Source organism: Anas acuta, chromosome 8 (genome assembly GCF_963932015.1).
Source record: "Anas acuta chromosome 8, bAnaAcu1.1, whole genome shotgun sequence".
NCBI classification, from domain to species: Eukaryota; Metazoa; Chordata; class Aves; order Anseriformes; family Anatidae; genus Anas; species Anas acuta.
The window spans coordinates 28,827,288-28,843,201 of record NC_088986.1 but is presented as its reverse complement, the minus strand read 5'-3'; the positions used below and the strand labels follow the sequence as shown (position 1 = coordinate 28,843,201).

The window sequence follows — 15,914 nt, the reverse complement described above, 5'->3', positions numbered from 1 at the left end:
TATGCTGAGCTGTGTTTCAGGGTACGTACAGGGTCATCATTTTTCTGCTGGAGATTGTGGCCATTACTTAGGTGATCGGGAGAAGCAGACTGGAAAGCAAACAGGCAGGAAGACTGCTTTGTGCTCACTACGAAATCACATTCTTGCTGTCCTTTAGTTGTACTAGTAAGTGCTGAGTAGTTCGTTACCAGCCTGAACTCAAATGCAATAAAATGGATAACAACATAGAATATAAAGAAAATTAAGTTTGAAAATGTCTGGCCCAATAAATTCTGTCAGTTGTAGCTTTCAAGGAGCTTCCCTTGACATACAGCGTTGTCACAAAGAGCAGGATTTGGTTCTTTGGCCTCCCTTTTCTGTTCTTGTCTTGATAGAGTAACATTTGACATGTTGCTTATGTATTGTGCAGCTTTTTGAGGACATTATAATAGGGAGGTACTAGTCAGATAATTTTAAGAAATCCATGATAGGCGCTGCAAAAACATTGCGGATTAAAAACAAACAAAAAAAATAAACTCCAGACTCACCACACTTGCATTTGTGGCCAAGCTATAAATACCAAGATCTGCAGCCTAACACAATGGGATCTTTATGGTAGCTGTTCCCGCTTACTACACTTTTACAACTTAATGGCAGAATTTTGTTAGAACCTCACTACAATTAACTAATGCTTGTGGCTCAGAAAAAATCACTAAGCAGTAAACCAGAGAAGAACTTTCCTCAATGAGAAGGCATTTTCTGCAGGATTTGAGTTGATCGTCTTACCCTTCTAAGCATGCAGGCATAACTTATCTGTGGTAAGTCATCTTCGAGGTAACGAGCATGTATGTTCCCTCTTGCTAGATAATCTCTCTACAAAGCTCTTAGGAAGATGAATATGATACGTTAAGGTAGTTACAACTATCCAGTCATGTCAACCGTAAGGCGGGCCAGAGAGATGTGCAAGTTACTTCCAAGCTGGTCAAACCCCGTTCACAGAGCAACTGAGAGCTGCAGTGGGAAACATTTAACGTGTTGTCGGTCAGAGCACTTTACTCAGGAGAGGGTGCAACAACTGTCCAGGATGGCATTCTATTAAAAATACAATACCTGCTTTTCCCCTTCAAGCTTCAGATGTTAAAAAGTGTTGTTTTTCTTTTCTTTTTTAAGAATGGGTTTCTATGGCACAGCTGCTTTGGCTTCTTAATTTGTATAGGAGAAGTGCGGTAAGTTTTTCATGGTTTGATGCAAAAAGGGGAGACAGGAACAAGGAAGTTGAGTGTTCTTTGGTTAGTTTACAGTCTCTAGTGAGAATGATGGATTTGTATACCACAGGTTATACAGTGTGCAAAATTTATGATCAGTCTGACAGGTTTACTTGGAGCAATGTGCCAAAATCTGTACATCCAAAATTCTGTATTTACTGACATGCATATTCAGGTTCTGTGTTGTATCTGTTTTGTGTCCAGAAGAAGACAAGTCTGCTAGCAATGGTAAAACAAGAAGTCTTTCCTTAGATACCTACCAATTATTTTAAGGCAGCCCACCTTAGTGCTAGAAATATGCTGTATAGCTGAAGTTTTATTTAACAAGAAATGATCTACATCTTTCTTGTTTGTTGCATGATTTTAAAAACTGTTGATAACTTTATATTTCTTATGTTCCAATTACAACAGTTGTTTTAGACGGTATTATTCACATGCAGGGGGGTCAGACATATCTACAGGTAATGGTATTTTTCATTACAGAGGCTTCTTTCAAGTAGAAAGTAGAGTAGGTTTGTCTGAAAATAATTGTTGTTTTGGCGTTAATGCTTGATGTAAGTGTAAAAGTACTAGGAGAGTACACTAGTTCATAAAGGCTTTAGATTGCTTTAGAAAATGGGTATGTTTACTGTGCTAAAGGGATAACTATAAATTCTTTCTGTATTTGCAAGGTTTACCTTAAAAAACAAAACAAACAAACAAAACAGGGCAAATAACTGGTATAAAATGGCAGTTTTGAAGTTGTTACAGTTACACTTTTGCTTGGGACTTACATGTTTCCAACTATTGCATACTTTGCTGTGAGTCTTTACTGTAGCAGGGAATTGCATGTTCTTGTATTGTCTTGATTTAACTACAGGCTGCTTGGTCCTTATCTAAAGCAGCACTCTTGAAAATGGATCACTTGTCAAAGTTGGACGCAAAATATTGTCCTCTTTGGGCTTTGGAAAAATAATTCATACAGATTGTATTGTTCATGGTTACTACGGCTATGTAGGAAGCCTCCACTTCGAAAGTTGCCACTTCCTTCTTTTTTATTTTTCCTTTTTTTGAAGTTTGGTGGGTAAAAATGTTACCCACCAATGTATTTGGATATACTTCAGTAGCAGGAGGACTTCCCGTAACTAAAATATTAGGAAACTTTTTCAAGGTTCTGTATGTGCTGCATAGTTGAGTTCAGCATGACATTGCTCCTTGTTAGAAAGCTTTGTGGCATGAGGGAGACTTGACGATAAAGTTCCTTAGTGCTAAAAAGTATTTCCTTTGCCACTGTGCCTCTCCGAGTGCTTTAGTCTATTTTCCAACTAAAAATAAGCACACCAATGCATTTTAAAACTTTGCGAATGGGGAAGCTCCGTACGTGACTTTCTAAAAACAAATAAAATTACATTCGTTTACTACAAAAGTTCCCCAAAACCTCAGTTATAGCCATCTCTTAAGACTTGTTCTGGCTCTCTCGATTCCCTTCAGAAAAGTTTTGTGTTTTTTTTTTCTTTTCTTTTCTTCTCTTTTCTTGAGGAGCTAGGATGTGGGGATAGCAATCATGAAACTCAGGGATTTGGCCAAATAGCATGTGATTTCCTGACAAAATTTGTTGGTGATACCACAAATATACATAGAATGTTTTCTTGTAAAGTTTTTTTTTTTTTTTTTTTTTCTGTATAATTCTCAAGTTTCAGTATAATTAGTAACTTGATGAGATTTTAAAACAGAAAAAAAGTCATCGCCTGATCCCCTCCTATCAAAGTATAAAATTAATGACATGCTTGTATGAGGAGGGAGGTTTTCTCCATGGAGAAAAGCATAAACTCATTTTTCTCCTCAAAAAGCTGTGTGTAATCTGAACCTTAATGCTGAGTAGAAGTATCTTGATATTTCCTTCCATTATGCATTACTATAATATAGTTATGTGCTGCTTCATTATTAATCATAGAGTTGCTCATAGTCATTTTTAAACTTAACTGTGCTCAGAAAAAAGACCCAGTCCTGCTGGGGCTGGAATCAAGTGAGATTTTACCTCTCAGTTCAATGGCAGCAGATTCAAGCCTTCACTTCTTGTTCTCAGCTGTTACTGCCTTTTTTTCTTTTTTTTTCTTCCCATGGCTCTTGTTTTTTCATGGCTTCAGTTCCTAAGGAAATTTATGGAACAGTGGTCTTGATACCAAGACCTATGGCACTCCCCCCTATTAATCTTACCCCGTAATAAGAATTGGCTGTTTATTTCTGCCCTTTGTTTTACGTCTCAACTTCTTTTTTTCCCCCCCAGTTCTGTCAGGAGTTTACTTCTCACCCATGGTTACCAAGTTTCCTTAATAGCCTCTTGTGATGAACAAAATGCCACAACTATAAATCTTTGTGCTTCGATTCATCCACCGTTTCGGGAGATCTGACCTTGAGAAGTTGTACTTGAGCTTTGAGGGCTGCCATATATTTAACTCCTCTCATATGTACGAAACGTGGCCGTGGTGCATGTGGGTACATGCTTGGAGACGGCGGGGTAAAATGTGCCTCCTCTCCTAACCTGACAAAATGTACTGACCTCCTGAAAAGACGAAACGCTGCACAAATGGTGTTCTGAAGGGTGTTTGTGAATGCACCTGAGGGAAAGTGCTGGGCAAGTTTCTGCTGATATCAGTGTACCTGCTACAGAAATAAATGTGCTTTTGGTTTGTTTGTTTGTTTTTCTGGAGGAAATTGATGCTTTGTCTGCTCTTTGTATACCTACAAACATTTGAGACCAACTTTTTATATTTTTACGGGGGATTTTACCTTGAGCCTGATTGTAAAAAGGACAGTTTTCTCAATCTTCAATGCCATATTACCTCATCTGCTCCATTTTCCAGAAAAACTCCAAAACCCCTTTAGCATTAGAGTTATATAAGTATGTGAATTAAATAGAAAAAGATTTTAGAAAAATAGAAAAAGATTTAGATTTTTTTTTTCTAAATAAGCTCAATCTAGAAAAGAACACTTAATGTTCCTGATAAGGTCTTCAGGACTATACTTTTAAAGCACTTGCATAAAATAGAACTGAAAGAAATTAAACGTGTATAATAAAAATTCTGTGATCACTTTGTGGCAAATGTGGATCTTACAGTTACCCACAAGAGGCAGAAGAAATGGACGGCCTAAATATTAGTTAAGTGCACTGTTGTGCCAATAATTACTGTAATAAAGGCAAGGCAGTTCAAGTGAACCTTATAGATTCGTGAGAGTAATTGTAGCCACAGTCCCAAGGCTCATTTTTGGAGGAAAGACGTCATGAAGAAAGTGTAGGAAACTGTTGGTAACACTTTCAAATCATACAAGCTTAATGGCTCATTAGATGAATGAATTATTTGTAACCAGCCTGAAATGAGCGGAGGAGCAAGCTCCAGGGTATTTAACTTTTGTCTTTCACCATGTTTCTGTAATGTAGAAAAATGATACAAAACGATGAAAAAAAAGCCTGACTTTTATCTTTCAGCCTTCGTAGAGCAGATTTTCGTTGTCGTACCTGCTTGCTCTGCCAGAGCTCCGTAGCACAGTTGTGGCAGCACTGAATGGTGAGGTCAGGTGCTGCTGTAACCAGCGCTGCAGTGGTTCCTCGTGCCTCCAAGTGGGGAGGAGGGAGGTACTGGTTCCTAAACTTCCTTCGGTTCTTCCAATGTTTATGCAAAGTGCCTCCAGCACCGAGTGTGGTACAAAATCCTCATTACAGGGGGGAGAGAGGAGAGAAATGTGGCTTTACATCAGTTTCATAAGGAAGCCGTGTTGCCTAGGCTTATTAACGCCTGAATGGATGGGCTTTGCATTCTGGTGCATGCTGCTCTGAGGGTGCATGTGCAGCGTGAGAGGAGGGGCTGCAAGAAGCATCGCTTATCATCTGAGCTTTGAGAAAATACATCTTAAATTCTTAGATGATGTGGATAAAAAGCACTTGATCAAAACTGTTTGGTATTGTTCAGCTTGTTTGCCCCGCGGGTAGCTGCCTTGCTGCCGTCCTTTGAACTCGTGAGTGCCATTAGCCACCAGTGGGATGCTGCAAGGCTCGGACCATCCAGTGCCATCATTTCTCTGTAGTCTGAGTAGGCACCACGGGCATTATGACGGTGTAACAAATTAGCCATCAGCTTGAACATCATCTTCAATTAGGGTCTTACAATAATGAGTTATCATACATGCATGCTTTTTGTCAAATCACTATAAATTGCAACTCTTATTTTTTTCTGTAGTATTATCTCTACAATATTTTTAATTGGTGTTGAATTATTGATCTAAGGTTAACTTAGCTTTTTAATATTGCTATCCTTCTACTTAATTGCATACTGATTATGGTTAGTTGTAAATGAGACATATAATTTATTCTTAAGTCAAACTTTCACAGTGGGAATGATTGTGGTAATATGCTACTTAAATGCAAACTGCGGACTTAGTACTTGCATCTCTTTTTTCCTTTTGATCATGCTTTTTTGTATGTGTGTGAAAGTTGTTTGAAGAAGGAAAATTGTGTCACAGGTCTGTCATTTGTTGTGAAGTGCTTCCAAATTTCTAATATTGTGAATCAATTGATGTAATCTTTATCAGACAGAGTAGTTTAGGAAGATGTATAAGAAAGAAGGAAAATAACACTAATAGTTGTATTCGGTCTCTTTATTTGCTGTATAGCACGTATCATCCTTACTAGTTATGAAGCTGAAAGTTCTATCAAGGTATGATAAGTACTGGAAGCAATTTCAATGGAGTTAACAGAGGGAATAGAATGAAAATCATTTAAAACTGGTTCACACCAGCAATTCTTCGTGCACTATTAACTGCTAAGATCTAGTCACAAAACATTATTCCGAGGAGAAAAGGTTTAGTGAACCTTAGAAATTGGATTTGATTTATGCCAGAAAATCTGCCTTTTCACTGCTTGAGATTTCTATGGAAGGAAGCCACAGTCTTTTACCAAACGGTTTCTAAGGTAACATCTTATAGCAGAGCATCTGAAACCAATTTGGTTGTTAATGAGAAATAGTTCTCTCGGTGGTGGGAAAGTGGGGAGTGAAAGAAAAGGCTTCAACATTTGGCAGTCTGTCTGTAAGGGCATTTAAATGTGTGCTGCCGCTCTGCTTATGAAATTTCTATGTGAATTAGACATTCACAGTCTACCTTTCAAATGATAGGTCGGGATTTGTCCTTCCATATACATTTAACTGAGAAGTTATCAATGATAAAAAATACTTGTATATGACAGCTGGATAATTTAAATAGCTGGCATTTTCATCTGGAAAGATGTTTATTCCTACAGGGGAAAAATAATTGCTTTTTTGGGCAATAGTGTATTTTTCCTGCCAGAAACGCGTCCTAGTGAATTGGTGGTTTTGGCGCTGCAGCACCCCGCTGGGAATGGGTGCTGCCTGCAGAGTTCCTGGGCTCCTTGTGGGAGCCATCCCGTGACACTGCTTTCATAACTCCTTTTCTAAAGTTGTGTCTGGATCAGCGACGCACCTTAATGTTACGGTAGGTGATCTGAATATCCTTCACAGTCTGACCCTCTTTGGGATGGAGGGAATAGAGTACTTCTGTCAACAGTGGCTCGTTGCCACTTCTTCCTTCCTCTCAGGAAGAGCGAAAACTAGCAATCCTGGCTTCCCTTTCCCTGCATACATAATCAACATGTTGGGGCTCTCTCCTGCTCTCACACCGTGCCTAGGCTGTATTCCCGCAGTCTGTTCCTAGGTGCCCGAGGAGCACTGTGGAGCTGAAGATCCTGCTTGCATACTTTCCTTCCTCTTGGTATTGAAGTCTGAGCTTATTATAACCGAGTCACAGAGGAGAAAAACAGCCCCAGAGTGACCCCTTCGCACTAAGCAGTGGATTATATTTAGCAAAAACATCTGAAGCATCAAAGTAAAGCTTCAATCAAAAAGAAATAGAAAAAAAAAAAAAAGCAATATCTAGACAGCTTTTACAGAGTCAAGAGAAACTTGGTGGTAATCTCTAGACTTCAGTCAGGTCTGTTAGCAATATCTTAGCATAGCAGTGTTTGAATAACATGAAGCTGTGCTTGCAGGATTGTTGTAATACCATAAAATGTGTGTCAGTGTAACTTCACACCTCTGTCGAGTTCTCTGGTGAATCTCCTTGTACCAGTGTGCTCCTGCTGTCTGGAAGCACCTGCTGTAGTGCAGTGCTCTGGGAGCCTCCCTGCTGTCCCGTGAGGTCAGAAGCCAAATTATGCCTGTACTTCAACAGCTGCAGCTCCTCTTGCACCATATCCATACAAAACCACCTTCATCAGCAGCTGGTGTCAGAGCTGCAGCACGCCTTTGGCGTTTTTGTGTTGTAGCCTCACCAAATGCTGTTATTCTGGCACCTCTTGTACAGTTTGGTCCTAGGTCTGAAATGGCTGAGTTTTAGCTAAACTTGCACAGTACTTCTTTAGGGTTGGGTACGTACTACCCGACTGCTCAGTGCCTGTCAGCCAACGTTGACGTTGTACTGCTGGTTCTAGGAACCCAGCACCTCTGTGGCTTCCTTCCTGCAAGGGCACCTGCTCCATTGGGTACACGTTGTTAGGTGACACTCTTGGGATCCGAGTAAAGATGTCCAAGTTATTTCGTAAGATTGGTTGTGATTAAATTTGAGTGTAACCACATTTCATAACTAGAAATGTTCTACAATTGCCTTATGAAAATTATGGAGAAAGAGAGCTCCATAACAAGCCTGACTTTGATTTCACTTGCTGCAAAGGAAAACCCCTCCGCTCTCAAAAGGAAGCGAGGATGCAATGAATACTTCGTCATGCGATGCTAAATATGATATGCAGGGTAACTGACCCAATTAAGAAAAAATGGAGCCAAAATGCAGCAGCAAGAACACTTGGGTTCTGTGCTATACTTACAGAAAGTCAGTGTGACCTTGTCTGCTTGTGCAGGAGCAGCACCGGTGATAGCAATGGGGAACAGCAGGGAAGAAGGGCTCCAGGAGACGAGTTAGTGGAGAAGGACTTTCTGATCTCTTTGTGGTTGGCTTGAATACAACTTATTATCTTTTTTGTTTTAGTAAAAAACAGGGAATGCATCAAATTATTTAACTACTGCTGCTGAAAGGGGGATTTTTCTTTCTCTATTTTTCTCCCCATTCCTTGCCTGAAATCTTGAGTTTTGTTTTCCTCTGGAGAGTTATTCTGCTTCCTGAATAATTATAAAACTATACGCTTTTTGGCTGTTCAGCACGCTGAATCAGCTTGTCAGGGAGTCACATGAATGCAAAAGTAGGTGAAAGAAGAAGAGGAAAGACTGGCAGCCTCTTTCAATAACAGTAAGCAAGGACAGTAAGTAAAGACTGCCTGTCCTTGAGCCAGTCTACAGAAGGGGCACACCATTCTGTGAATGGCTCAGCAGTGAACCTTGAAACGTGTTGTATGTTCATTTGCTGTGTGGAGGCAGCATTTTATGTTTTATCATGTCATAAGATATCAGTGGAATCAAGTTGTACTGACACCAAAAACTTTAGTGTATTTACAACGTGAAATTGGTAAAGATGTATTACATGGCCCTAATGTTGATGTAGTGTTGAAATAATACCAGTAAAACGAATAGAACAAGGTATTTCAAGCTTATTATGGTATAGAGTGAGCACGTAAACATCAGTAAAAGAGTGTTTGATACTTTTCTTCTGAGAGTTTTCTTCTGAAGTGACTACTTTAAGATCAGCCAGCAAAGGAATGGTATTTTTCTAGGTGTTTTGTTTGTCAACTGGGTGTTTTTATTGCCTACTGATGTCAGAAGAGATTTAATCTGTGAGATGATCTCTGAACATCCAGCCTGCAGTTTCTCTAATGTGAACTCTTAATGTAAGTGATTGCACTGATTTCAAGTAGCCATAGTTATTCATATCAGAGGACATTTTTATATTTTCAGATAATATTTTCACAGATTATGAAGACATTAGGTCCCCAGAAAGTGAGAGAGAAAGTAAATCATGTTTCTCTTTTTATTTGGGGGGAGGAAGGGGTAAAAAGTTCTTAAGCATTTGTTTATTTAGTGCATCAGGACTGTTGTAATTCATCTTGAGGAACAGAAATTAGGATAATTCCCTCAAGGGTAATCTTGGTCTCTATTTCCTCCTAAACAAGTGTGCATGCCGTCATGGAATAGGGAACGATAACAAATACATCCTGAATTTTCCTTCTCTCCCACTCTCTCCCTTTACCTTAAAAGGGTTAAAATAAATAAAAAAAAAAAAAGAAAAAAAAGAAAAAAAGCTGTTTGTCCTAAATGTTCTTACTGAAATCCATTATGCATGAAAAGAGTCTGAGTTCATTTGCAAGACCTCTAAATGAACTCCATTCATTCTGTGCTTAGAGAAGTCCATTCAGCCAGAAACAGGCATAATAATTGCAACCTAATTTATTTGGCACCAATACCAGATTATTAAAAGGGATTCTTATGAAAAAGTATAGTAATTTTTCTATGCCAGTTATATAATTTTTAATAAAATTCCTTTAGTATCTGAATAATATAATAATTGCATGTATGTTCTATGTGTATAGATGCACAGAAGCTGCATTCATCAAATTCTTAAACATTTATGAAGACTGTGAAATTGCAATTTTAAAGGTGTGATTTGAATTAGCTTAATTTATTTTTTTGGTGTAAAGCAAGTTGTAGGGACATTATCTGTAGGTGGTTGAGGAATTAAACCAGTTACAGTATTTGTCATAATTAGTGGCAATGGAGAAAAAACTCTTTAAAATTTCCTGTCTTTTAAAATATTGTAACTTTGTGTACTTTAGAATGGTAAAATCCTTACGATATGCATGTCAAAATTGTAGGAATATAATAAAATCTATGAAGATAAATCAAGAATTGAATACTCCAAATTTTGTACATCCTAAATGTAAGCAGGGGTTGTCCCACTGTGATCAGCAGAATTTCATGCTCTTCAGGTGTCTGTGTATCTGAGACCGTATTATAGCTAACATGGCTTGCCAGTGGTGAGCAGGATGATAGAAGTAGCGTTGACTTCCCTTCTAAGATTGGGAATGAACAAAAATGATAAGCATTGAGGAGAACCTGGCTTGTGGTACATGCACGAGGACTTTGTAAGTGCTCGTGGGCATTCTGTCGCCAGTTCAGGTATGGGAAGCGCTGTGGGTGCATCTGAGGTAACTGTGTGTTTCCTTTTTCTGCCCCTCTGGGTGAGCTTACGCACTTGTTCATTTCATAATGTGCAGATAGCGGTGCTTAATGTACAAATAAACACCATGTTTGGAGGGAAAGAGAAAGTTGTCAGTGGATACAACTTTCGTTTGATATTATTCTTTGACCTGTCGTCCTTCTGCAGAGAGCGTTGTAGCCATCTGCGTGCTGACTGCAGTTCCTGGAATTAGGGCCTCTAAGCACTAGGCATCACCTTAGAAGCTGGCTTTAATAGCTGACGGAGCATTTCCTCAAACAAACTGTAGAAAATACTGTTTGTGGGAAGTCTGACTGGGGGTGAATGGGTGAGGGGCTCACGGCAGGAAGAACAACTAACAGGAAAGGGTAAGTAGAAATATCATCCTCCTTGCTCTCAACCAGTTCTTTATCTGACGGTCCTCCTGCTGGTTGCTTTTCCTGCTGAGTCTCCTCCTCCTTCCGTCCCCTTGACAAGCAAAATACACTTTTTGTACATCCAGTGAATACCTACACAATGAGAGTTGCTTGACTTTGTTGCCGAGGCTCCCCGTGCACCAGGTCTCTAACCCCTGTGCAGGATTCCATTGTTCTGGGTACTGCTGAGCCTGACGTTATGTGAATTGCACCTGCAGCACGGCCCAGTCTGCAGTGGGTTCCACAATGCAGTAATAACTTGAAACTACCAGGAGTTCAAAAGAGTAAACGCTTCATGATATGCTTTCTGCAATGTAAATTGTTTTTAAGTTACATATTTTGTTTCATGCTGTTAGTGTTTCATCTTAAATGTTGTGCTCCTATATGAAAATAAAATGTCATATACTGGTTTTTCATAAGGTATCTATTTTCTGTGTGATGTTCTTCAGCCTGACTTATGATCTCACTTCTTTACAGTTACTTCTTTATTTTTTTCTGTTTTCTGATCAGCATCAACAACCTAGCATCTTACGGATTTTCACAGCCTGGAGATGTGTAAGGGCACACTGCCTGTCAGTTCCCATTTCTTTGCTATGTGAAGTGAGAATTCAAAAAGAAGGTTCTGTGACAATATTAATTTAAATAAAAAAAAAAAAAAAAGAAAAAGTGGGGGAACAAACAATCAAAAAATAAATATGTCACTTATAATTCACTTCTAATTTTCTAATGTCTTTTGTTTAGGTACTTCCCATCAGGGTGGCTATTCCCATGATGCTGTGGTCCATGCATTACAGAAATGTGGCATTCGTCATATTGACACGGCAAAAAGATACGGCTGTGAATCTCTTCTCCAAAAAGCCATTAAAGAGAGTGGTGTGAAGCGGGAGGACCTCTGGATAACCACCAAATTGTGGCATAGTGATTATGGCTATGAAAACACAAAAAAAGCCTGCTTGGAGTCATGTGAAAGACTTGGTGTTGACTATCTTGGTATGTATCCTTAATATAACTCATTTACCATGCCTTCTCTGTGAACGTTTGGAAAGATGAATGAATTCTTGTAAAACACTGTAGCACAGGTGGGTAGATTACAGTAGCCAAATTCTGCCTTTACATTTTTGCAAATTTCTTGTTCTGTTTATTCTCTAGGAAATTTGCATACCTGTAACTGAGATCACATAATTTTTCCTTGTTGCAAATCTTTTAAAACAGATTAAGGTGTATTTTTTGTAGAAATGCATTTCATTATTAAATTGATTTGAGGATCAACTACGTGAGTGCTATATATTTTGCTGAAAACACACAAAACCTAAAAAAGAACAAGGATTCACAGCCTTGACAATAATTTATTGTTACAAGGGACACAAAAATGCCTAAGCTCTTGTGTGGTCTGCTAAATCTCAGAGAATGAGAGTCCTTTCTACAAGTTATTTTGTAGGATTATCGACAGTTCTAAAAAAAAATATCTAAATAACTGCCTTTGGTTTGATCTGTCTGCTGCAATGTACTTCAAGGAAAAAGTTAGAATTGTCTATAAGACTTGAGAAGACTAAATTTAACACTGAGTTAGACTTAGTATTAAGTATACCCTGGTCATGACCTTCCGATAGTCAAAGATGTGATATTTTTACTACTGTTTGACAGGCAACAAGCTGCAATAGTGACCTCAGTTAATGCTGTGTAACAGATCATAAGAGTGGTGGAACCTGATAAAAAAAAAAAAAAAAAAGATATGTTTTATACTGGTTTTTACTTCTTCCTGCCTAGCTAGAGCAATCAAAAGAAAGTGAAGGGAGAGAAAGATGAATTTAAAGTAATAACCTAAAATAATGACACTGGTAGAGAGTGTTAATGCCGGCAATCAAGGAATAATTGGTTGAACATTATATGTTAGTGTCCTGAAAATGCATATATGCTTCTCTTTCCTCACTGTCCACCTGTTACCAATAATCAAACTTTAATGAAGTGAACAGCTTTTTTGAAGTACTGATTTTGTGGAATCATTTATTGATAGCAGATGTGTGCTATATTTGCTGGCTTTTTTGCCTGGTACATTTCAAAATGAAGAGGCAAAACCTCTATCTGTTAAAGACTTTGATTTTTATATGCACATCTTTGGCTCCATTCCTAATGGAAATTTATCCCTGAACTGCCTGCACAAGTACAGAGTAAATCAGAATGAATTAATATTTCTTCTTCTCTGTCCCATGCAAATACAGGTCACTGCAAGGAGACTCTAATTAAAAAAAAAAAAAAAAAAGTTTCAGTCCTTGGTTTTGTCCTCTAAACAGAGAAATAACATGTTTCCTTCTCTCTGCTTTCTGTTTGTTATGTTTTGTGTTTGCTTTCTTTTTTCCCGTGCTTTCTATGGCACTGGTACTGAATGCCAATGAGAGGAAAACTTGACTCACTTCCAGGAAATCATTCTCAGTGATTCCTTTCAGTAATTTGCTTTTTTCTCAGGTAGCAGACTGGTTAAAGTAGGTGCTCGCACAAACACTCAGCTTGGATATTGCTGCTAAGCAGAAGTTTGTGAGCTGAGGAAAAAATATTTGAGAGCTAGAAATGCCCTAATACTGTCACCAAGTGAGTGACTCCGTGGTCTGGCATAAACAGAACATCGTATCTGTCAGATAATTTCAACTCAGACTTCTTTTGTTCACGTTACGGAGACAAATTTAGAAGTCATTACAAGTGCCTGCACAATTTACCCCAATATTCAATGCTTTTTTTCTTTTTTCTTTTTTTTCTTTTTTTTCCTCCCTAGTCTCCTGTCTTCCCTCCTTTTCTTCCTCTGCTTTCTTCCATTAATGTGGAGATGTTTGAACAATTTATAAAGGTCTTCCTGAACGACCAGTTAGTGAAACACAGGGAGCTAAATCGATGCTGATTTCAGTTTGTTTTAACTTCATGTTTTGTAAACTGTGATGAGTAAGGAAATACTTCGTGTGCAATTCACAGATCTGTCAGTGAGGATGGTGACCTCCACCAGAGGGATGGGATGACAGAATAGCAGGTAGACACAATGTGATCTGCTGTTGTGTCAAAGAGAGAAGGTTGAATTCTCTGTTCTGTGCTACAAGTTCTGGTGAAGGAGGCCCTTAGAGCAGGTACAATTTGTGGTATGTTTTACAGGGTTGGTAAAAAGCATCATGCTTTAGGGAGTCAAATATCTTCTATCTGAACACACCTGAACTGGAAGGTGCTATTGGAAGGATTTTCAAACAAGAAGTGGAAGTACCTTGAAACACGAACTTTCCAAGCGTTTCTCAAATGTTTAGAGTAAGGGCTTTTTGTTGGAAATTTTGAGGCTTGTCACAAGTCTTAACAAAAGTAAATAGAATACAGAAGACTGTTTTGAAAATACAGTTATAAGCTTGTAGACTTGAAGCTTAGATACCTTAGCTCTGCTTTCATTCATACCTGCATTTTACATCACCTTTCTGCTGGCCAATCTATGCAATAGAGAGGGCATGAAATTCAATGGCAGGAAAAGTTCTAGTAATAACAGCAATTTATGTCCCAGCCTGTTGAGGAAAGTAAATTATGTAGTTACGAGCATGTGTTACAAGCATGTTCCAGCCAGCAGTTTTTCTTTGAAATAGAAATATGAAATGTGGAGCAAAGCATTACTCTAAATTTGAATTTCCTAATTTCATCATATATTAACCAAATACATGGTGGTTACAGCATTTCCAAAAACATACATGGCTCATACAGAAAATTGCAAGATCCTAGATAAGCTACACCTTTATGTTAGAGGGAGAGTTAGCCATTCAGGGGACTGAAAAAGGAAAAGCTCTAGGGGCCTGGCAGCTGATTGTGCAGCTAAGCTTTGTTCCAAGGAAAGTCTCCTTGAGGACCATGTAGGCTACAGTCCATCCATGCAGACTTTATTAAAGATGTGGTGAATACTAGTTGATAAATCCATGTGTTAGCCGTAGAAAATGCCAGCTGTTGAAACACATTTGAGGCAGTCACTGCTTTTTAAGAGAGTGTTCCATGTAAAGCATCATTATAAAACTTTTTTAGTAGACATTTTCAGGCAAGTGGTATTAGGCGAACAGTGTTCCAGGGTTTTTGTTCGAATCAGGAGATTGTATATCCATGAGAAGCTGGAATATTTTTCTTATTTGCGGGCAGTGGTTATAACAGAGGTTCCCCTTGCATTTTCTAAATGCGGTTCTCCAACTAGCAGTCACAGTAAACCAATATGAAATGGCAGCAAATGTTACAGGTTTGGCAGTGGCAGAATGCATTCCTTAGGATTTAGATCAAACCTCCAAAGTAACTTCTTCTTGAATGTGATTTGTGGGTTACTGAATTCATAAACATTTTTTTTTCCTTGTGACTGTTCTGAGCTTGTCAGATTCAACCAAATTTAACCTATCACAGATCCACATCTGGAGTTGGGCAAATCTTTGTCGTATCAGCATATTCAGTTTAATAGGTCTCGGTAATTTCTTGCATCTGAGTGATGATCATACACACAGTTCAGATCGTGTATTAATTCAGGATGTTTTGGAAGTTACTTGTTGTTATATAGAATACTCATGAAAAAAAGTCTAGGCATTGCCATTGCATTGAGATAACTGCAAAACATTGAAAAATGTGGTTTTGCTTTTAGGTTTGATATGATCCAGGGCCTGTTCAAAAGCAGGTTTGTTACAGTGAGTTCTGACTCCTCCTATGTGTGTGTCTGTATACACCATATAAATATATTTTTTTATATAGAGTTAGCAATTTGATTAGAATCACAGACTTCTACTTCCACAACATGCTGTTGATTAAGAGGAACTGTGTTGATTATAGGTGCCACAACTGCTGAGAAGTTATAAGTGTTTGAAATGTGTGAAAGCAGTTCACATATGAATAGTTTTCCTGCAGCTGTGTTTTGATGTTTGAGCCTTAGGCCCTCATTTACTACCGCACCTCACCACAGCCTGGTTATCTTTAAGGCATGCTTTTAAAAGTTGGTGAATACAAAACTTGATTGTGATTTTCTCAAGCGCATACTGTGAACCATTTTTTATTTTGAATTAAGTTTATTTAAAAAAGAATATGGTTGGAAGAGACCTGAAAGTATTTGTTACCCACCACTACAAGA

General features: G+C 38.4%; 1 protein-coding gene across 4 annotated transcripts in view; it reads left to right on the top strand.

Annotated features, from left to right (window-relative positions):
* Positions 1 to 15,914, top strand: part of LOC137860102 (uncharacterized oxidoreductase ZK1290.5-like) — a 38,262-nt gene that overhangs the window by 1,237 nt on the left and 21,111 nt on the right. For 3 of the 4 annotated variants that reach the window (XM_068689921.1, XM_068689923.1, XM_068689920.1), the window contains exon 2: positions 11,549 to 11,797. In XM_068689921.1, coding sequence (XP_068546022.1) covers positions 11,549 to 11,797 — 249 coding nt within the window. Of the gene's footprint in view, positions 1 to 11,087; positions 11,122 to 11,548; positions 11,798 to 15,914 lie in introns of those variants that run through there. The other variant, XM_068689922.1, reaches the window with a different exon arrangement.